Raw genomic sequence first — 22784 nt, forward strand, 5'->3', positions numbered from 1 at the left:
TGATCAATAAATAATGATTTACATATCAGCCTCCCCAGAAAATTCCCTCACAGTTTGCAACTAGTGTATTTCTCTGTATCTCTGTTTCTTAAACAATATATTTTGCTTGATTTTAGAAAAGGTGTAAGGTGAAAAAGGTCTGAATAGTATTTTGAATATTTGGTGTGTTTTTCGTGTCATACAGGTCATTCTGTCGTTCATCTGATGATATCGATAGTATACAGCCACTCATTTTAGTTGTGTTACAATACAATTAGGGTAACATGAATGTGTACCCCCCACCCCAGAAATTTTAAAAGCTCCCCTATGAAATTAATCCTGATGCCGACATTGCTCCTCATGCATGCTGATGCACCTCCAGAACAGAGGCAGGTAGTAGCAGGTCAGACGTTATTTTGGCACTTTGTCTGACTCCACTAGACTATTTGGGAGGCAATAGCTGTGCTGTGCTATTTGGACTTTGGTGCAGATAGTCATTCAGTATCTTTTTTTGCCAACTGTGAGTTCTGGATGAGTTCACATTTCTCTGTTTGAACTAGAACATCATCATTTGTTTTCTAGCCTTCGGCTCAAAAGCAATATCATTCTGTCCAAGCCTTAACTCTTTTTAAAACATCTTCTTCCATATAATGCACATCACATCTAATCAAATTCTCCTTCCTTCGCCTGTGATGTAATTTATTCTTGTTTTCACCTATAGTTGATTCAGGGGATCCCAAAAGAGCACTGCATGCACACTCTGAAATCAAGCTTGCATATCAAAAAAACGTTCCGGCTCTTATAAGCATCAATTTCAAAGAGGCAGATATCCAAGATGTGATGAGTTTCTAAATAAAATGTTTAATATCAAAACCCTGCAACATAAAAAGATTAAATAAAATAATAACAAAATAACATTTAATAGTGGCAGGCAGGTCAGGCAAAGTGCAGGTAGGTAATTACATGTACAAAATGACAGGGTCAGAGATCAGTGACCTCAGTAATGATAAGTTTGAAAGATTAGATTGTTTGACCTTTGTTAAAAACACTTTAGAAGATTACATTCATTTAGAAAACAACCGGTTTGAAATGCGTTTATTCACAGCACGCCATCTTTTTGACATGAATGACAACGAGGCTGTGAGGAATAGATGCACAGTCTCTTCAATGGGTTGTACTGCAGTTTAAAGGGTTTTTGGATCATTCTGCGGACAAAACATTGAAAAAAAAATCATCTTTCCAAGACTATGACAAAAAACTCGTGAGTTGTGGAAAATCAGATGTGATCGAGGAGCTTTTACCAGCTTTATACCATGCGTGCCATTGAAGAGATGGTAAGTCTATCCCTTGCCACCTCGTTGTCATTCCCAATAAAAATCAAAGATACTGTGAATAAGGTCCATAGATGCTATTTGCAAAAGCATCTTACACTGCATTCAAGGTATACATTGTATATGTTTCCTGGAATTCAAACCCATGACCTTGGTGTTGGTGCCATTCTACCAGTTGAGGTCCAGGAACGCTTCAGGAAATAAAAAATGCATTAAAGCTCAGCTTTAACATTTTAGCAGATTAAAAATGCACAACAAGTACATATACACACACATAAATATGGACAAAGTTCTTCTTTGTGGCCAGCATCTACACTTTAGGTAATATATGAACAGTCCATAAATAAAAAAAAAAAATTCAAAAATCACTGTTTTATGTTTTTATGTTTTAAACGTTTTTAAAAACAAAAAATTTACCTCAAGTTGTCTTACCTTGCAACATTATCTTACAAACAGCTGCAGCGGAGGAAATAAATATTTGGACACTTAAGCTTCTCCTAAACATTTATGAAAGTCGTTACATTATGTACAAAATATCAAAGCAAGTGGCAACTGCAAACACATCATCCTAGGCCTTTTCCAGCCAGAAAAGATTTTACTATGAGACCAACCTTTTCTGTATAAACTCAGTTCACTTAAATTTTAAACAGGTGTCCAAGCAGATAACCAAAATTAGATACGTTCTACAGTACTAACATTTAATAATGTCTCATATCAGCCAGCACAATATGAACAAAATAATTACTTGGTGCAACCTACAAATTTAAAAACTAACAAACTTCTTTTTTTTTTTTAGATATAAATGCAGAGATAGCACTTTACATGAATGTTCCCTTTGTGAAGGGTTTATAACGGGGTTCATAAATAAATAAGTCATTAACACATGCATTATAAATCATTTATCTGCAGTTATAGCAACAGACATAAAAAGAGCAACTTTTCAATACTTACCTAATAGTGAGCATTTAAACTTGCATGCTATAAATGCTAAATAAACACATTTATCCATACTTATTAAAAAAATAAATGCCCTATTTCATGATTTGTCACAATGTAGTAAAAATAGATTAGTGAGATTAAAAGGAGGGATTATGTCATTTTACTACAGTCTGCTTTGTGTTTATATTAATTATTATAATGTCTTGACTCACTTGTGTTGCCACTTTCTTTGGCACACTGATGTCAAGAAAAAGAATGGTTTTACCTAGTCCTACATTTTTAGAAATTATTGTTGAACAAGTGTTGTTAAGCATTTGTAACATGTGAGGTAAAAGGGCTCACTGTTTAGCAGGTATCGCATGAAAGTCACTCTTTATATGGATGTTGTTATAACCACATATCAATGATTTAGAATGCATTAGTAAATGAATTATTATTAATTAATAAAACCCCTTTATTATCTCTTAACAAAAGGAACTTTAATGTAAAGTGTTACCAACACGGAATATAACCATTTCTATATAGACAGCAGATACAGAAATACAATGTTGCATGCAAACTTGCAAAACTGACAATGGTCTGTTGACTTGATCTCCTAAATGTTGGATTTGCCTGTGTGCTGAACGCTCCTGGATGCCTGTAAAAAAAGTTCACATCACAAGCTCATTGATATTCACAGTCACAACTAGTTATTACAAGAAGTCCCAAAGTTTAGATTGACTAAAATGCTGCACACTGTAAAAATGAAAAAATAAATAAATAAATTGCCAGCTGTGGTTGCCAGAATATTTATGTAAATTAGAGTAAAAATGTAAAAACTTTACAGAACAATTTAAAAATTTGCAGTTACTGTTGTAATTTACATGACCACGCTGGCACTGTAAAAAAAATTGTTACATTTACAGTAAAAAAAAGTAATAACTACATATTAAACTTCTGAAACTGTAAAAATCTGCTTTTTACTTTATAAGATATTGTTAATCACTGTAGTAATTACAGAAGGGCACATGATGACATGAAGTTCATCAATAGTGGCTCTTCCAGGAGCAATGACTAATAAACATGTAGAGACAGTGCTCAGTTGTTAAACACCATAAGGATAACACATGTGAAATTTAAATAATGCAGTAAACATTAACTAAACTACATTAAATATAAAACACAATGTATGTAACTGATATTAAAAATAAGAAGAAACATAACTATTCCCACAACATATAATGAAATATGATGGGTCATGCAGAGAATAATTTACTGTAAAAAGTAAATGTACTCTCTTGTTAAACATAATTTAAATTTTTACCATTAATTATAAAGGAAAATCATACTTTTTACATCTAAAATTAATTTTTACAAAATGTTATTGTAAAAACTACTGTATTGCCTTTTAAACTATATTAAAAAATGTTACTGTATATTTTACAGTTAATACTCATTAATCAATTAACATTTTATTTTACAGTCTTTTACTGTTCAAATTACAGACATTTTTTACAGTGCAGTGATTATTTCCACCCCTCTTAAACATTTGGAAAGGACATATGTTAATAAGAAATGCTAATGTTTCTCTTCAGAGGGTGCAGCTGGTATTTGATCTTTCCGTATTATTGTTGCGCTGAGGATTATTGCGGTTAATGTCCTCAATATATTAATGCTAATGGTACAATGAACATGCACCTCAGCCTTTTAGCGGATTCCATTTTTGTATAATCAGAGACAGTCAGCGAACGTCCCCTGTCTAGAAAGAGTTTACCTGGGATTTGCTTGTTTGGTTTGAGCTGAACTCTGAGTATTTCCGCTTCTGTGGTGCACAGATAAATGACAGGAATTTGGCATACTCATCTCTTACCTGTTGGGAAGTAAACAGACAAAGAGAACACTGATGATTTGATTGTCTTGTTTTTTTATGCTAGTTTATAGGGATCATCCTACACAATCTCATGACAGAATGTCACTTGGGTACTTTTTTTTACCTGCACTACTTAAATGTCACTCTGATGTCGTTTAATCAACTCATTGGCTCTTGCATGTCATGTGACTGATTGCGACAATCTAATGTTTGGATGTATTTTCCCAGAGGAACATTTTTAGTGATTAAAACCTTCACTTTCACTCTGTTCCTCAAACAGAGCTTTCGTATGGTTTCAGGAGACTTTAAATGCAGTATGAGTCATTTGGTAAGTTATTGTGACTGTACTTTATATGTTAGTGGTTAGGTTAGGGATAGGGCTGGGTTAGTGGATCTAAAATATGAATATGATTGTATAATGTAACTTAACTTCAGATAAATCTGAAGATTGCAGAGCCTGTGACGGAATCGTCCGAATTGAGGTTAAAACGGCATAACAATGACATTTTGGTAATGCAGGCAAAAAGTCTGTACGGAGACATTTTTGTCATGAGACAACCCTGGATCATCAAATGACCCAGCACATGCATGAAATCTGTTTAATAAAAAGCATATTACACCCAACCACCTCCCACCTGAGAATTACAGTAGTCTGAAAAAAATATAACTCATCTTAATGTGTCATTTCTCTCTGCCTGCTCCGTGTCAAAGTTATATTTATTACAGTGCTTGCAAGGAAGCACTGCATTGATATTACTAAAACGTTCTTGTTAGTGGATTAATCTATTAAACTTCTGCTTTAAAGGGATAGTTCACCCAAAAATGAAAATTCTCTCATCATTTACTAACCCTAACGCTATCCAAGATGTGTTTGAGTTTCTTTCTTCTGCTGAACACAAACAAAGATTTTTAGAAGAATATTTCAGCTCTGTAGGTCCATACAATGAAAGTGAATGGTGACCAGAACTTTTAAGCTACAAAAAGCTTATAATGTCAGCATAAAAGTAATCCATATGACTCCAGTGGTTAAATCTATATCTTCAAGAAAGGTGTGGGTGAGAAACAGATCATATTGAAGTCCTTTTCCTACTGTGCAGGAAGGAGAATTTATGGTAAAAAAAAAAAAAACACTTAAATATTGATCTGTTTCTCACTCACACCTATCAAATCTCTTCTGAAGATTTGGATTTAACCACAGGAGTCTCATGGACTACTTTTATGCTGCATGTATGTGCTTTTTGGAGCTTTTGGAGTTTTGATCACCATTCACATTGTATGGACCTACAGAGCTGAAATATTCTTCTAAAAATCTTCATTTGGGTTCAGCAGAAGAAAAAAAGTCATGCACATCCGGGATGGCATGAGGGTGAGTAAATGATGAGAGAACTTTCAGTTTTGGGTGAACTCTGCTTTAACAGACACCATTTAAACTTCAGTCTCAGGTGTGTTTTATATTTCTACTTTCATTTAAGATTACATTTTGAAAATCTCCCATTGGCCTACATGGATAGAATGTTCATAATGTAACTAAGAACGATCGCATCATTGTAACATTTACAAACTAATTTGCGATTGGTCTCCTTTCTTACATCTACATAATGTATTTTCATACTGAAAAGTAATTGGTTTTGTCTTCCTTGCATATATTTAACCGTAGGTGCATGCCATCTGTCAATGTGGCTTTAATACAGCATTTTATTTGCAGACCTGAACTGAAGCCTGCAACATATAGTTACCTAAAAATATAAACATTTTCTTTTGCAGGCTTTCACTGGCTTCAGGAAATGCAAAGATGGTTATTCTTTTTCTGTTTATTTTCTTTACATGTCTTGTGCTAAACATTTACAAAAAAGCCAGTGGAGAAATTAAATTTCCTTTTCAGTCACAGTGAACAGGACTCACTTGTTTCGAAAGCCAACAATGCATGATGACCATCAGCACCCCTTGCAGACTGCTTAGTATGGTGAAGATGTATGACATTGCCAGCGTGCCCTTATCAAACTGAAAACAGCCAAACACCCACATGATGCCGAGGACACACAGTTGAGCAATCGCAGTGATTGTAAATGTCCTGTAGAGGGAGACAGAGATCTGAAAGCTTAAGAGGACACACTGGCGGACAGTAAAGATACACACACTAAAAACAGACCACAAAGACCCCAGTTGTGTGACTTTGCATATTACATTTATTAAATATAAGCTTGTATTATTGCAGCAGTGGATAAGGTTTTAAAATGCAATCTTCTATGCAATACCTATCAGGTTTTAATAACATTCTCACTTGATTTTCTGTAGATTGTCTAAGTCTGGGTTGAGGGAGGAAAATTTCTCTGCCAGCTTCCATATAGTTATGAGGAAGAAGAACACATTAACCTGAAACAAAAAAATAAAAGCTGATATCAAATAATTTCTTTCATTTACAGAGAGAACTGTTTGTATGTGACATTTTAAACAAACTTTTTTAACAAAAACTTAGAGGTACTTACAATTATTATCACACACACTGGCCCATAGAAGCTCCAGATTATGCCATCTTCAAAGTTCAGCCAACAGCTAAATGTAAGGAAGAAACATCTTAACACCATCATAAACACATCTGAAATTCTAAGACCTTTCTAAGATTATAAGAGATTATCAATGATAAGTTATAAATCTAAAACGCACTATCTCTCTGTGCCATATCCTTTTGCAGACACTGCAGCTGAAACAGCCACAATAACAGCGGGAACTCCATAACCAGCTGCAATCATATAGACTGGTCTCAGAGTTGTGTTGAAGACCAGCACCACCATACGGAAGAGCTGCACTCCCTCCAGACACATCCAACAGAACGCAGCCAGAAAGAAGTAGTGCAGCATGCCTGCAATGATTGAGCAGCCCACCTGACCAATAACAAAGGTAGAAGCAAAGGGATGTTTATCATGTTTTTTCATGTTTTTAAAATATAGGAAAAGAAATGGCCATATAAATATATTTTGATGGTTTAACAAAATTTATAGTTTGAAAACATATTTCTACCAACCGTGCTGTTACAACATATACTGTATTTACAATGTGTTTCAAATATATTTGGCATGAAATATATATGTGGCTCTTCCGTCCCCTGGCGGACAGCAGCAGTTCATCTGCCTCCCGGTGGACGTCAGCTGGTCTTCCGTCCCCTGGCAGATGGCAACGGCTCCTCTGCCACCTGGCGGACGGCAGCGGGCTCCTCCACCTCCCTGCCGGACGGCAGCTGTGAGTTCTCCCAGACAGCGTGCCCCTCCTCCTTCCCGGGTTTTGTCACCAATGTAACGAGTTCACACAATGGGCAAGGAGGAGGCGGGAACCAGCTGAGCAGTCAGCGTAAACTTTAATGACTCAAAGGAACTTAAACATACCATAAAACACACAGACACGCACACACACAGCGACCGCGTGCGTCTCTCTTTCTCTCTCCCTCTGGTGTCCCCAGCTCCTCCTTTATCTCTCTCCTGCTGATTGGGCAACTCAGTGCCGGGCGTGCATCCTCACGACCCGGCCACGCCCACCTCCTTGTCACAGAGACCACTCCAAAAATTTTTAAATCAGCATCTCTACATGTATGGCAGCCATTCCATTCCAGTGTCTGTTGAATTCCAACACAAACACACCTCATTCTAAGGTACTGATTAGGAGATCACCTGAACCAAATCTTATTTAACAAGAAAAAGTATAAAAACCACTGCTGTGGTCATCACTATCCTCTTCAATAGGACCAGCTGGATGGCAAAAACAGTGCTAGTAGTACCTCAAAAGTAATTTAATTTAAAAAATAATTATTGACCATGCCAAAAGAGTTGAAAAGAAAAGTTTTCAGTGAGGAAAAGAAGGGTTCAATTCTGGCTTTACTGGCAGAGGGATACAGTGAGCATCAGGTTGCTTCCATCTTTAAAATTTCAAAGACGGCGGTTCATAAGAACAAGGTCAAGCAGCAGACATTAGGGACAACAAAGCTACAGACTGGCAGAGGGCGAAAACGACTCTCCACTGAACGGGATGACCGCCAACTCATTCGAACAACCGTAGGAAGACATCAAGTGACCTACAAAAATAATGGCAAACGGCAGCTGGGGTGAAGTGCATGGTGACGATAGTTCAAAACAGGCTCCTAGGGGCAGGGCTGGATTCATGCAAAGCTAGGAAAAAGCCCTTCATCAATGAGAAGCAAAGAAGAGCCAGGCTGAGGTTTGCAAAAGACCATAAGGATTGGACCGTAGAGGACTGGTGTAAGGTCATCTTCTCTGATGAGTCCAATTTTCAGCTTTGCCCAACACCTGGTCATCTAATGGCTAGATGGAGACCTGGAGAGGCCTACAAGCAACAGTGTCTTGCACCCACTGTGAAATTTGGTGGAGGATCGGTGATGATCTGGGGGTGCTTCAACAATGCTGGAATCGGGCAGATTCGTCTTTGTGAAGGACGCATCAATCAAGCCACATACAAGGTTATCCTGGAAGAAAACGTGCTCCCTTCTGCTCTGAGAATGTTCCCAGCAGGACAATGCTCCATGCCTCACAGCCAGGTCAATCAAGGTGTGGATGGAGGAGCACCAGATCAAGACCCTGTCATGGCCAGCACGATCTCCAGATCTGAACCCAATTGAAAACCTCTGGAATGTGATCAAGAGGAAGATGGATGGTCACAAGCCATCAAACAAAGCTGAGCTGCTTGAATTTATGCACCAGGAGTGGCATAAAGTTACCCAACAGCAATGTGAAAGACTAGTAGAGAGCATGCCAAGATGCATGAAAGCTGTGATTGGAAATCAGGGTTATTCCACCAAATATTGATTTCTGAACTCTTCCTAAGTTAAAAATTTAGTTGTTTAAAAATGAATATGAACTTCTTTTTTTGCATTATTCGAGGTCTGAAAACACTGCATCTTTTTTGTTATTTTGACCAGTTGTCATTTTCTGCAAATAAATGCTCTAAATGACAATATGTTTATTTGGAATTTGGGAGAAATGTTGTCAGTACTTTATAGAATAATACAAAAATGTTCATTTTACTCAATCATATACCCATAAATAGTAAATCCAGAGAAACTGATAATTTTGCAGTGGTCTCTTAATTTTTTCCCAGAGGTGTATATATGTATATATATGTATATATATGTATATACTGTAAACCCTAATAAGTAAGCAGAACTTAAAAAAAAATTTTTAATAAACTTTGGCCGGATGGTTTACCTTATTGTCTGTGCGGGTGATCCCCACAAGAAAGACAAAGTAAGCGATGAAGAGGCTGATGCAAAGATGCAGGTGGATGGTGTTGCGTGTGCTCTGGATAGAGTGCACAAAATAAAATGTTGCAATGCAGATGAGAAGGCAGGCCAGTGACAGCGACAGTCCCACCCATGTGATCAGACGCAGCTCATAAACATCCTGTGTGACAGATCAAGAAATTAAATGAGGTTTAAGATTTCACTTAAAGCAAGAAAACTATTCATCTCTAGGCCTGTTTCATAGACTGTATGCACATGCAGCGTGACTGCAACAGCAAGCTCGCTTTGTGCTTCCACACTGATAGCGTTTCTGCTCTGTAATAGAGCTGCGACTCTATACAGGGGTTACTATATTGAAGCTGCTTCTAAAATGGCACTGTTCACTTTCACTATGCACTCTGCCATGAATTTTCAAAGTGTAGTATTGTATCAAATGGAACTACAGTGAAAACATTTGCCCTTCTTCAGTTCACAATGTGTTGCTGCTAGCTTTAGCACTAAATTCAGTCAACTCAACACACATTTGCAAGGTGCTGTCTTTACAGAAGTTTCGCTAGTTGCCACATTCACCATTAATTACATTGTTTTGTCAGGCCAGCATTGTGGCTAGGTAACTTTGCCTCTTATGCTATAGCGCTAGCCGCGACCGACCGTTGAGTACATGATGTACCCAACATTCCTCACTTTATTTCAGTTGAAGAAATACATCATCCAGGTACTCATGGAACACTTCTTTTCATAAAATTTTTCAGTGTGAACAAACTACTCTAGACAACACTAATTACACTACAAATGGTGCAGAATAGTGCAGAAGTATGCAAATTAGCGCACAGTTTGAGTATTTCCTTTAATGACGGCCATTAATTATAACATTTGGAATCAGCCATTGGGAACTAATACAAACTTAACGGTTGTGAAATCCAATTTACATGATTCACATTTACCTAAATGGTACATGTTTTTGGTCTCCAACTGTGCTGTTTTTCAATAGTTTTTCTATGCAAACATGTGCTAGATGGACATCTTTGACCGTTGTAGCGCGTCTCACTGTTTTTTAACATCTTGTGCAGGACCGCTGCGTTTTGTAGATGCCGTGTCTAGTTAAAGTGTGTTCAAGTTTTAAAAATGTGTTTAGAGACACACGCATTCGGTTATATTTGTTGCACTCTGTCTAGGTTTCAGCCGCTAATACATTTCCTCACAGATATCAAGAGGGCATTCAGCAGATGTCTTTGAGGCAGTTATGATTTAGAATGCAAATCTGCTTTTGTACAAATATTTTTATCAAATGATTGAACACAAGAATTAGAATGTGATGCTTTCCAGAGGTAACACTCTTGAACAAACATCTTGGAGATGTATGTATGATACCTAGGTTGTAGAAAACAAAACCTTTAGTGCTTGGAACAGGAACTACTGGTAAAAAAGGATGTTATTTTTGGTTTTTAAAATAAAGTTCCACTTCTCTTATGTGCTCAAGATGAGCAGTTGTTGTGACAAACATAATAAATACAAACCCCAATGTCATAGAGTGCCATCAGTACTGCAAAGCTGCTTAGGTGATTACAGGAACAGACCGTCTGAACATCACTAGAGTTCATGGTAGTGCAGCCACGTGTGGACCATGCACCACCTTGCAGTGAAGGGTCCCAAAACACACAGGTGTGGTTCTCATTTGTGGGCTGGGAGAAATGTACATTTAAAAATGCTCATTAATAGTACGTCATGGGTAAAACACACTGTACTGTATGTGGTAAATGAAAAGCCAAGTTTTAATATGGCTCCATACCCTCAAGTGAGAGAATGTGAGAATTACAGGTTTCTCCAGATGGCCTGTTTCTTTGTTGCTAACAATGGCAGTTACTACTCTGGAATTAATATTGAAATGTTTGTTTTCTGGTCCCTCTATGTAGCCAAAAAATCTGTTGAGTGATTTTTCCAGACTTTTGTAGCTGAGGAGAGCTGCAGTTGTAAAGCCTGGTTCACAGATACAAGTCAATTAATTAGTTAAATGATCATATATAAATTACTTTCTATAGTCAAACTGTAGAAATGTGATCAATAGGGCTGTCAATCGATTAAAACTTGTAATCAAATTAATTACATGATATTCACAACACTTTTATTAATTTACATTTATGCATTTGGCAGACGCTTTTATCCAAAGCAACATACAGACCTACTTATTACAGGGACAATCCCCCTGGAGCAACCTGGAGTTAAGTGCCTTGCTCAAGGACACAATGGTGGTGGCTGTAGGGATTGAACCAACAACCTTCTGATTACCAGTTATGTGCTTTAGCCCACTATGCCACCACCAATCCATTAATCAAATTTAATATCAATATTTGCTGAAAAAAGCCCACTTATTAAGATATTACAAAGATATGTTTTTCCTTTGAATTAAAAGGAGTAGTTCACCCCAAAAGGACGTATCTGTCATCATTTACTCACCCTCATGCTGATCCTAACCCATTTGAAATAGAATGTTCTGGTAACCTGAAATCAGCCCCTTCTGCTGAATTTCTGACAAGCATCATCTCCCATCAGAAATTTGTGCATTAATGCAACTGTGTTTACCTTTCCCTGTGGTGCTACTGATAGCGAATTTCGTGAACAGCCTCAGAGACACAGGCTCTGGTTCCATGGAAACCAGGAAGTATTCTCATTCACAAAAACAATGGTAAGCGCAATTCGGAGGTTGCATTTTCCAGTAAAAACAGCTCGCTTTAAAACACACTTTTGACGTCTATACATTCAACAACACTTCTAGTTTTGGCCACTGGGGGCAGTGATTAAAATTATCGGTAAGCACAGACTAGGGTTGCAGCGGTATACCGGTTTCACGGTATCTTACCTGCGTGTGCGCATCTCCTTTCCTCCTCATCTGCCTGTCAGACTCGTTAACTTGCGCCACACACACATGCAGCGGAGGAAATGTCAGAGAGAAGCGAGGTGGTCTGACATAAGTGAGTGTGTGTGAGTTAAATCAGTGTTTCTCAACTGGTGGGTCATGACCCAAAAGTGTGTCGCAGGTCTATTCGGATTGGGTCGTGGACAGCAGGAAAAGAACAATGCCGTGGTTCTCCCATTGAAGATATTTTGGCGGCCGCCCAAGTGATAGCCTATTTAGGACTGGCGAGGCAGATTTAATGATAATCTTGCAATCAGCTAAAGGCTTGAAACGGAACCAGCTCGTGCTAATGATCTGCTCTTTTCTCTGGCACGCATGTGCAACAACCGGGCTTCCCTCGATACTGCGGAGCGCAGACCTCAAAACTGATGTGATCAATTTCAATTCTAGTGAGACTTTTCTAGTTTAAAACGTTACAGAGGAAGTCAAGTCGAACCTCTCAAACAGTAGGCAGCCCTGACATGCCAAAAAGCACTGAGGAGGAAAAGAGCAACACTGTGCTATGCGCTAATTTTTTTTCATTATACATCATCCCCTTTACAAAATTGTTTCACGATTTTACATGAGTAAAAGTAACTGTTATATTTTGACAAAATGTTATAGTTTCATATGAAATAATCTGAATATATTAGACCTAATTTTATATCAACAGTGGCAGTTAAAGTTTCAAGATGTGTTTCAGCTAGTATTTATTTTTTCATAAATACTATAATTTGTTATTATTATTATTATTATTATTATTATTATTATTTAAGACTAGCTACACTGACCTAACCATGGTAATGAGGAGCCTTTCCTCCTGTGTAATATGTATGTTCTGTTTGAATTATATTTGAAATTAGGAAACAAACTGGATAATAATGAGCTCATATAAATATGCTCTTCAATTTTTTAAAGGGGGGAAGAGAAAACTTCCTGTTGCTTTTGTTGTTGACGTCAACAACAAAAATAATGTCACAATGCATGTCCTTGTACTTGAAAACCATGAACAAAACTATGCAACATAAAAAGAAATGCGACCCAGGATACATTAAATACAGGTTATATTTTTACTATGGTGTGTCGCCACTTGACTTCCAATGTAAAATCTGCATCCTGAAGCAAAACCAGTTGAGAACCACTGAGTTGAAGGTACAGACAGGAGCAGTCTGTCTGAACTGTTGTGCACCTACAGTATATGTTAATTATTAATAATCATAGGACATTACTTTAAAAGCTCACACAGCTGATGATATTTTTCATTTAGTAGTTAATTTAACATGCAGTGCTAACATGTAAACTAACAAGCTTTAGTTATATAACATGTTATTGTTACATGGTAATTTTTTTTATCATGTTTATAATTGGGTTTATTATTATAATTCTGTTAGCTTTCTTATTTATTCTATTTATTTTATTTATTTTCAAAAGGGAGACTTTTTTTTACACATACTTCAATTAAAAAAAAAAGGCTTGAAGTTTCAATTATAATAAAGCGTTTGTTCAACAACAACAACAACAAAAAAAAAACTGTTTCCACTCCTTTAAGGGTCATTGTAACTGATAATAATAATTGTGTAATACCGTATACCATGATACCGTGATATTTTCTGAGATGGTTATCGTACTGTGAAAATCTCATACCATTGCAACCCTAGCACAGAATGATTTCAGCTGAAGAACTTTAGACCTACTGATTAGAGGTAGACCGATATATCAGTTTTACAGATTAATCGGTGCTGGTAGTTGCTTTTTGGAACTATTGTTTATCAGCAAAAATGTGTCGATAACTGCAGATTTCATCATTTAGTAATTTCAGAATAAGAGTCCCCAGTGTGGGCTTGTTTATACTTAGAAGTCCTGGGTTATGTAGCAAATCTTTTTTTTTTCTTTTTTTTTTCTAGTTATTATTAGGATTTTGGTAAAAAAAAAAAAAAAAGAAAACAAAAACAGCATCTGGGATTTTATTTATTTTGGACTCTTTGTCTTTGCCCACCATAATAAAGAAAGAATATGTTTTTGTTTTTTTACATTCTATAAATCAATTTGAAAAACTATTGGCTGATTTATCGGTTATCTGCCTTTTCCACCTTAGATATCGGTATCGGCAAATCCACTATTGGGCGACCTCGAATACTGCTGCCGAATTCACACTAAGATCAGTTTGCTTTCTTCCATTAAGCACAAAAGGAGATGGTAGGCAGAATGTTAGTTACTTTCACTGTACATGGTAAAGAACAGTGCCATATTCTTAAAAAATTCTACCCAAGTGTTCCTCGGAGGAAAGTACTGTAGTAACTGTTGGGGCTGGGCTGACTGCGGACTCAGAAAACATGCTTTGAAATGGATGGAACTGCTGACATGGTAGGGAAATCTCTAATCATGGAATTTTAAAGGTCAGATTAAATGTTTAAATGTGTTCATTTTTTACAACATTATTATTTTTTAAATCATTCAATTCATATACATTGACAAATTGACAGCCCTAGTAATCAAACATTTAGTCATTAATCAAAGCATAAATACCTAGATAATTGTTGCCTGTTGCTGTGTCCCAGTGGGATGAAAATCGTGTGGTGTTGGTGGATATCATGAAGGGACCCTCAGGTTGAGAACTGCCTCTCTTTACCAACAGCTCCACCTCTTAAAGGTAAAAACACATTAGAAATGATAGAGGATTTAGAGCAATGTAATAAATAGACAACCAAAACAATTCTGTAGACATTGGCCTATACTAAGCTAACAATATGATTTTTTACATTTTCTGAAGAAAACATGAGTAGTCCTTCCCCATGTAAAAACTTTCCACCATGACACTTAGGTGTTGTGGGTGGTGGCCAGAGCATTGCAAGGTGGTTGCTAAAGTGTTCTTAGTGGTTTCTAGGGCATTTTTGTGGTTGCTTGGGTGTTCTGGGAAATTGCTAGGTGATTGCTTACTGTCCCAAGTCAAAAAAGCCTATGAAATAAAGTTTCTATGATATGTAAGTCCATTTTTTCATCTGCCAGGAAAAATCGCTAAGTTTGATCACTTAGAAAAGTAATAGAACACTCAACAAGCCACACGGTTTGAGTTATCATTCATGTCAGTAGCACAAACATGCAGGACGAGTTACGCACCAAAGTTAAATACTTTGGTAAGGGGTTTGTTCAAACCCCTAACCCTAAGTATAAGCAACAGTCAGTGTGATGCTTGCCTTATCACTAATAATGTGTACTGCTATCACAAATACTATGATGTACGACATTGCATTTTTTTTTATATACTGTTTATTTCAAGAAGCTTTCTTGTTCTGCACCTTCAATTCTACAGTGTCAGTCATGCTATTACTAACAGATAAGCTGATATATTGTATGAAAGTGAAATACTGAAGTATATTCCTTACCAGTTTTTTTGGATGACCTCTGGGTCTGGGTGTTTTTTAGAAAAGGTCCGATCAGTGTTAATGCACTTTCCACAATATCAAACAACACTGAAACCATATTGTTATCAGGTTGAAACCCATCATGAAGAAGGTCATCCAGGGCATTCAGAAGTTTCTATATAGGGGTGGGTGGTGGTTGGGAAAGATTTGTGCAAAATAATTAAGTTTAAGTATAAGCACCCATTTGATGTCTGCTCTTTAAATCAGAGGTACAATATATAGGGTTGAAAACACTAAACAATTGCGCCACTTCTTCACGCTGTATTTTAGTGCAAAAACTTGCATCTTAAGCCTGTTACAGTTCTCTATGCAAGTATTTTGAATGCAGATGCATCTAGTTTCACACGTTTGATTTTGTGCGTCGTTGCGTTCTTAAATGTGCAAGACCTAACTCAAGTGTTGCTTTTTCAGCATTGCCACAAGGGGTGCTATAGCAGACATTAGTGTGAACTTTCGCTTTTACTGCTGTCATGGCGGAGCAACAGTTTGAAGAGAATATTGCTGTGCAAGTACGTTAAAGTCAATATTTTTAGCAACGTACCTGAATAATACTGTAACACATCCAGTCAATTGCCACACATTTTTGGAGTTAACTCTTATAGGTGGGCGGAACGATCCTAGAGTATCGATACTTCCGATACTGATTGTATCGAGAGGATTGATACTCACATACAAATGGTGGTCAACCAGAATAGGCCTAGCTTTGCTAGAACAACACAGACAGCGTGTACATATAAATAAAGATATCAGCGGGCGCAATTAAATCTCATTGAATTCCCACCTCTACAAAGCTCTTGGCAGCACATGATTTAGCCAATATACACTGTAACTTTTGCATTTCTGCAATAAAACAGCAAAGATGTATGAAGTGTAACCTCTAAAAGTCTTTCTCCATCAAATTGTTCATAAGGTTCCTTCCTGGCAGACTCACTCGGAATCAGCACCAAACAGCTGTTGCTCATCAAAGAGACAATTTTTGTTAGTTTTGAAGATACCTACACAAACAAAACAAAAAACAAACACACACTCACACACACACACACACACACACACACACACACACACAAGAAAAGAGATATCAGCATTCTGGTGAGTGTAATGAGTGTAATGCTGTAGCAGTTTCAGAAATCCAACTCGAGTCAGACAGTACCTGTGATGTCTTGCTCTTATTCATAAATGTGTCACAGTTAAGCTCTGAAGAGAAAACACATAAAGCAAGCATTAAATAAGAAATTCAACTAAATTTGCATTTCCTGAAGAGATTTTTCCAAAGTTTACAAAAAACAAAAAAACAAACACATAAATACTGTATATAGCACACATAAGGCTCAAATTATCAACAAAACAAATCATGGAGTCAAGTGAGTGGTTCAGGCTGAATTAATTGCAGATGTTTAATTCTAAGAGTTCAAACTAAGCAATCCTAGTCTCCATTCATAACTAATGATTTCAAAGGAACCAGCAAGAGTGCTATTCAAACAATAACCTGTGCATTTCATAGTCTTGTGACCATAGTTGGTGAATCCCGGATTGCACTTGCATTCATGGCCATTGTTGCCATTCTGGCAGTGTCCTCCTCCACAGTTTAATTTATCAAGGATGCATACACCTTCAACACAAGGAAAACGGCATTTTTTATTCTCAAAAAGAAGATATTTTTGACTGCTCCATATTTTTAAATAAGTAAATTATCACATGATTCATGTTTTTTCTTTTAAACAAAATTAGATTTTTAATGGGGCTTACTTTCACAGAGATCATTTAGTTCCGTCAAATAAATTTTCCCTGACTTCAGTCTGAAGCCTGCAGCACATGTGCAGTTGAAACTGCCAGGGGTATTATGACATGTTGTATTTTTTCCACAAAGACCTGGATCATCTTTGCATTCATCCCTGTCTATTATTTAGTGACAGATCATAAATAAAAAGACATGCAAACTTGAAACCCTCACTTCAGAATTATTTTCCCATTCATTTTCTCCATTGACATTTAAAAAAATAATAATTTGAAAATTGTAAAAAAAAAAAGACACAATGCCATGAAGCTTTGCAAATGGCGTAATCACATTAAAAAAAGACGGGAAAATAAAGAATGGCAAGAAATTTATAAAAAAACAAATATTTAAAATAAAGTTGTCTATTATTTGCATTAAAGACACAATACATTTTATCCTTCACACATAAATTAATTTCTGAAATGAAAAAATAGTCACTCTGATTATGTCTCTGCTGCACAGATGTCATACCTGAGATGCATCAATCCATTTTTAGAATTTCTCATTACCTCTGCATGTAGTCCCATTCTCTTGTTTGAATCTGTCTTTTGGCTCAAACCCTTCTTTACATTCACAATAGTAGCTGCCATTTGTGTTTGAGCAAACTGCATTTTCTCCACAAATTGGATTTTCAAATTCACACTCATTCTCATCTATTGCAATGACAGAAAAAAAAATAACACAGCTCTTTTCAATTACAGTTTATTAATAAGAATTTTAGTAGGGAAATTTATATCTTTAATGCTCTTAAAAAGAGTAAGAATTATCTAAAATAGGACACAACACTTCTTGGTAAGGTATGTGTGCAATTAATCATGTATTTTAGCCTAGGTTTTTGTTCATACCTACACACAATTTTTTAGACTTTATAAATCCAAGGGGGCAGGTTTTTGCCAGGATCTTTTCCATCAGGGCAAATGAAAGAACTGCAAGCAAAGATAAAGAATGTTACTGCATATTCTGCATGTTTAGTGAAGCTCAGTGCACATATAGACAAATTAGACACCACATTAAAAATCATCTTGGTAACGACTGCAACCTTAGTTCCCTGAAAGGAGGGAACGAGATGTTGTGTCAGTACGTAGCTTACGCAATGGGAATCGTGTAACACAGTGTTGTGCTACTGATTCACATGCACAAAGCAATGGCTACTAGCCAATAGGATAGTAAAAAGGCATTGACAAGGTCTCCCTTCTGTTTGACTATCACAAGGGGCTTCATGGCCTGTGTCAGACCCATCTGCCCTGAAAACTTTGTGTCTGGCCACTTGGCCGAATGAAGGCCAGTCTCAAGACATCAACAAAAGTAAAAACAGAACGAAACCTTCCTTTGCTACAGAGGAGATGTCAAGTGGTGGCCGGAGCGCCAATTCCTACAAGAGTTGAATTCGCGACCCTGAAGAGAAAACTTATGATGAAATGACATTGTGCTTCTGTGTATATGCCTGAAATAATGCACACATGAGGGTGGAGCGTCAAGTGCCATCTGCCAATAGATTAGTGTGATTTTAAAGGGCTTCAGAGATCGTCAGTCCTGAGAGGAGTTCTCATAGCATCAGCTACTCATGCAGCATTGAAGTGACCGACTTTAAAGTAAACTGGGATTTTTTTCTTTTTATTTTAAACATGGAAATACACAAAGTTTTTATGATTTACGAAATTTAAAAGAAAGAGCATTTATGATCTAAAATAAAGAAATAACATGATCATAAAGGTTTTCACAAACCTGTGGAGTCTCTATGGTTCAACTCAAAAATATTATTTTAACTGAATACACCTGAATACACAAAAAGCTAATTTTAAGGGTTAGATAAGGTAGAAATAGTTCTTAAATGTAACATATGCAGGTTACCACTTTTGAAGAGGAATAACAGTCTGAGCATACAAATCAGCTAATTCTTCTATTAATAAATCTATCTCTCAGAGTTCATGACACATTATCAGTGAGAGGACTGACCTTCACACTATCACATGCTCTGACCACAACGCAGGGTCAAACAGAAAACTGTTCAAACATGGTTTAACACTTTTTACAACCACACTGGTGGACTCTACCATAACTGAAGGCGTGGTCTTACTTATTTCATAACCAAACACAGAGCAAACAATTATTCTTTGAATCAATGCAGATCTTTTTAGACTTCAAGCTAACAGTAAGGTTTATTTGACATTTATTCCTCTTAATAACTTTCCATAGAGTTGATATTACTGTCCCACTTTCCCGGGCCTCTCAGTCCATCTGGGCACAAAAAAACACCTGGATTTCCTGTCCTCATTGCTTCCACCAGTCATTTTTCCATTGTCAAAATCATACCCACATAATTCAAGCCTTAACTTCAAGCTAAACATAGCACCCACCAAAGTTTCAGTAATTTGTATTATCATTTTACCACATTTTCACATACTGAACTTGCAAATTGTGGGCATATTTAATCAAATAAATGTTATTTTTCTGTTATTTTTCTCTATCTTTGCAGGTTCGTGAGCACTTGCTGTATTTGGGTAGTTGCTATGAAATTCTTTTGAGTTGATCTTTGGTGTCTTACTCCATCTAAAACTATTTTTAAACAGCATTTTAGTATGAACTGAGTTTTTATGAATTGAGAGACTATGTGTGGAATATTTGTATATATAAAAATTAATTTGTCACACCACAAGACCCTTTAAAATGGTAAAAAAATTGATTAAAATTTGAGAAAAACATCAAAGAAAAGGTGACCATTCACAGCCCTTATATCAACAAACATGATATAAATTTTAGCCTATAATACTCATGTTGATTTAAAAAAAAAGGTCATTGACATGTTATGCACCATCAACTACCCATTTGTATCAATCATCTCTTGTCTCACAACAATCTATTTCCCATTGTCATGAACTGAAATCCAAAGTACGGTACTGATTCTTCACAGTCATTTTTACATCTGAATTCATGCATGTTTCACAAATATTTATGTGATGAAGTATGTATAATGTTTTAAGACTTTCTGAGAAAAGGAGCAAAACTCTCTCAGTAATGAAAATATATTCTATTAATCATATTCGGCCAGTGCTTTTCAGATTACTACAGTAGACCTCATGGACCCTGATACAGACAAAAACGACCCCATTGTGACATCAGATTTTCCTCTCTGTAGCAGTTTCCTCTGAAATAGCTTTCGAAATTGCAACAAACATGCAGCTGTTCGCAGAATTGCCATTTGAGCTCCCAAAACCACACAGTGGCTCCACACAGATATTTGGCTAAACATTCATTAGTGGAAATTTGAAAACTAAAAAGATTAAATATGACTCACCCAGGATCAGTAGATACACATGCCTCATTGTGAAAGAGTGACTTATACATTCAAAAAGAAGTTTAAACCACTTGAAATTTAAGTTTTGATTCTGAGCAATCCCATAAAATGAATTCAGCTGTAAAAAGTCTTGAACCCCTTAAATCTGGAGTCTTTCTCCAGGCACGTCTTGAAGTATCTTCAGTTTGTCAATAAAGGTTTGTCGAGTATCCACTCCTAACTTGATCAAAGAAAGAACAGAAGCAAGGTTGCACAGTTTTTAATTTGAATGCCTCCTTTTTCTCAATATTGCTTTTAACACTAAGTCTTATGTCTTTCTCGATGTGTCTCTGTGTGTGCCTGAGAGAGTTTTGTGAGTGCAGTCCAGCTGAGTCACACCCCCTGCTCTGGCTGACTCTGAGAGGGAGGGGAAAAGAAGAGTTGGCAGCTGTAAAATGACTGAAAATAGGATTCATAACATCATTGTAATATGAAGTAACTCAAGCCACGAAGAGTTCTGTGGATGCAATTCTGTACAGTACAGTACAGTAGTCAGTAGGTTGCTCGTTATTTCACAAGGAAGAATGTGACTTTAACTGAAATATTTAGTTGGTACTGTATATATTGAATACATCATTCAAACGTTCACAGTGTTGGTTGGAAAAAGTATATGAACCCCTAGGCTAATGACGTCAACAAAAGCTAATTAGAGTCAGGAGTTGGCAAACCTGGCATCCAATTAATGAAATGCGATTGGAGGTGTGGTTTAGAGCTACTTTGACTTATTAAAATCACTTAAAGATTTTGGACCATGCCTTGCAAAAAAAGAGATCTCAGAAGACCTACAATCAAGAATTGTTGCTCTGTATAAATCTGGAAAGTGCTACAAAGTTATCTCGAAGAGCTTAGATAGTAATCTGTCCACAGTTAGACAAATTATCTATAAATAGAGACGATTTAGTACTGTGGCTACTTTCCCTAGAAGTGGCTGTCCAACCAAGATGACACAAATGGCATACCGCAGAATGTTTAGTGAGGTAAAAAAGAACCCTAGATTGACAGCAAAAAGAGGTATTTTTGGAACTGGTTAACATTCCTGTTCATGAGTCTACTATATGGAAAACATTAAACAGGCATTTTGTCCATGGCAGGACACCATGAAGGAAGCCGCTGCTTTCCAACAAAAACTTTGCTGCACATCTGAAGTTTGCCAAAGACCACCTTGACACTCCACAATGCTATTGGGAAAATGTTATGTGGACTTATGAAACTATGGTTGAATTGTTTGGGAAGAACACGCAGCACTACATATGGCATAAAAAGGGCACTGCACACCAACACGAAAACGTCATCCCAACGGTGAAGTATGGTTAAGGGAGCATCGTGACTTTGGGCTGCCTTGGGGCCTGGCCCGCTTGCCATCATCGAGGGGAAAATTAATTCCCAAGTTTATCAAGATATCCTACAGGATAATGTCAGGGTGGCTGTGCACCAGCTGAAGCTTAGTAGAAGTTGGGTGATGCAGCAGGACAATGACCTTAAACATTGAAGTAAATCAACTATAGAAAGCTTCAAAAAAAGAAAATCCACCTTTTGGAGTGGCCCAATCAGAGCCCAGACCTTAACCAAATAGAGATGCTGTGGAATGACCTTGTAACAGGACTGGTCATTGTAGGAATGAGAAAGTGGGATTCAGGTAACGTCACACTCTTTATTTACTCAAAATAACACTCAGTAGCTCGGCTAAAACACTAATCCGCGGAACAGCTGGGTAGATCTCTCTCCTCCCTGGGCTCTGGCGTGGGCTCCTCTTATTGCTCTTCCCAGTTTATTGCAACAAGAAACAGCTGCTAGCCCTAATTGTCACCCATGGATGAAACCTTACGGCTTCCCCTCTCCCTGGACAGACACTCAACCACACCCTCACCACAGACCTCAAGAGAGCCATTCACACTAGACATCCTAAGGAAATGTTTGAGCTAAAGAAGTTCTGTAAGGAAGAATGGTCCAAAATTCCTTCTGAACGTTGTGCAGGTCTAATCCGCAGCTACCAGAAACACTTGGTTGAGGTTATTGCT

At 37.0% G+C, this 22784-nt stretch overlaps 1 protein-coding gene across 2 annotated transcripts in view; it reads right to left on the reverse strand.

The window, feature by feature from the left end:
• Positions 1 to 820: 820 nt before the first annotated feature.
• Positions 821 to 22784, reverse strand: part of LOC127451712 (adhesion G protein-coupled receptor E5-like) — a 39814-nt gene continuing 17850 nt past the window's right edge. The window contains exons 1-18 of one of the 2 annotated variants that reach the window (XM_051716608.1): positions 20728 to 21250; positions 18278 to 18358; positions 17942 to 18085; positions 17405 to 17554; positions 17145 to 17267; positions 16809 to 16852; positions 16534 to 16653; positions 15620 to 15773; positions 14763 to 14879; positions 11133 to 11320; positions 10861 to 11025; positions 9309 to 9503; positions 6763 to 6980; positions 6585 to 6651; positions 6380 to 6471; positions 6001 to 6169; positions 4003 to 4098; positions 821 to 2886 (exon numbers count right to left, since the gene is read on the reverse strand). In XM_051716608.1, the coding sequence (XP_051572568.1) occupies positions 2845 to 2886; positions 4003 to 4098; positions 6001 to 6169; positions 6380 to 6471; positions 6585 to 6651; positions 6763 to 6980; positions 9309 to 9503; positions 10861 to 11025; positions 11133 to 11320; positions 14763 to 14879; positions 15620 to 15773; positions 16534 to 16653; positions 16809 to 16852; positions 17145 to 17267; positions 17405 to 17554; positions 17942 to 18085; positions 18278 to 18358; positions 20728 to 20755 (2193 nt within the window). In that variant the 5' untranslated portion in view covers positions 20756 to 21250 and the 3' untranslated portion in view covers positions 821 to 2844. Of the gene's footprint in view, positions 2887 to 4002; positions 4099 to 6000; positions 6170 to 6379; positions 6472 to 6584; positions 6652 to 6762; positions 6981 to 9308; positions 9504 to 10860; positions 11026 to 11132; positions 11321 to 14762; positions 14880 to 15619; positions 15774 to 16533; positions 16654 to 16808; positions 16853 to 17144; positions 17268 to 17404; positions 17555 to 17941; positions 18086 to 18277; positions 18359 to 20727; positions 21251 to 22784 lie in introns of those variants that run through there. The other variant, XM_051716609.1, reaches the window with a different exon arrangement.

The sequence above is a fragment of the Myxocyprinus asiaticus genome, chromosome 14 (assembly GCF_019703515.2).
Source record: "Myxocyprinus asiaticus isolate MX2 ecotype Aquarium Trade chromosome 14, UBuf_Myxa_2, whole genome shotgun sequence".
Taxonomy (NCBI): domain Eukaryota; kingdom Metazoa; phylum Chordata; class Actinopteri; order Cypriniformes; family Catostomidae; genus Myxocyprinus; species Myxocyprinus asiaticus.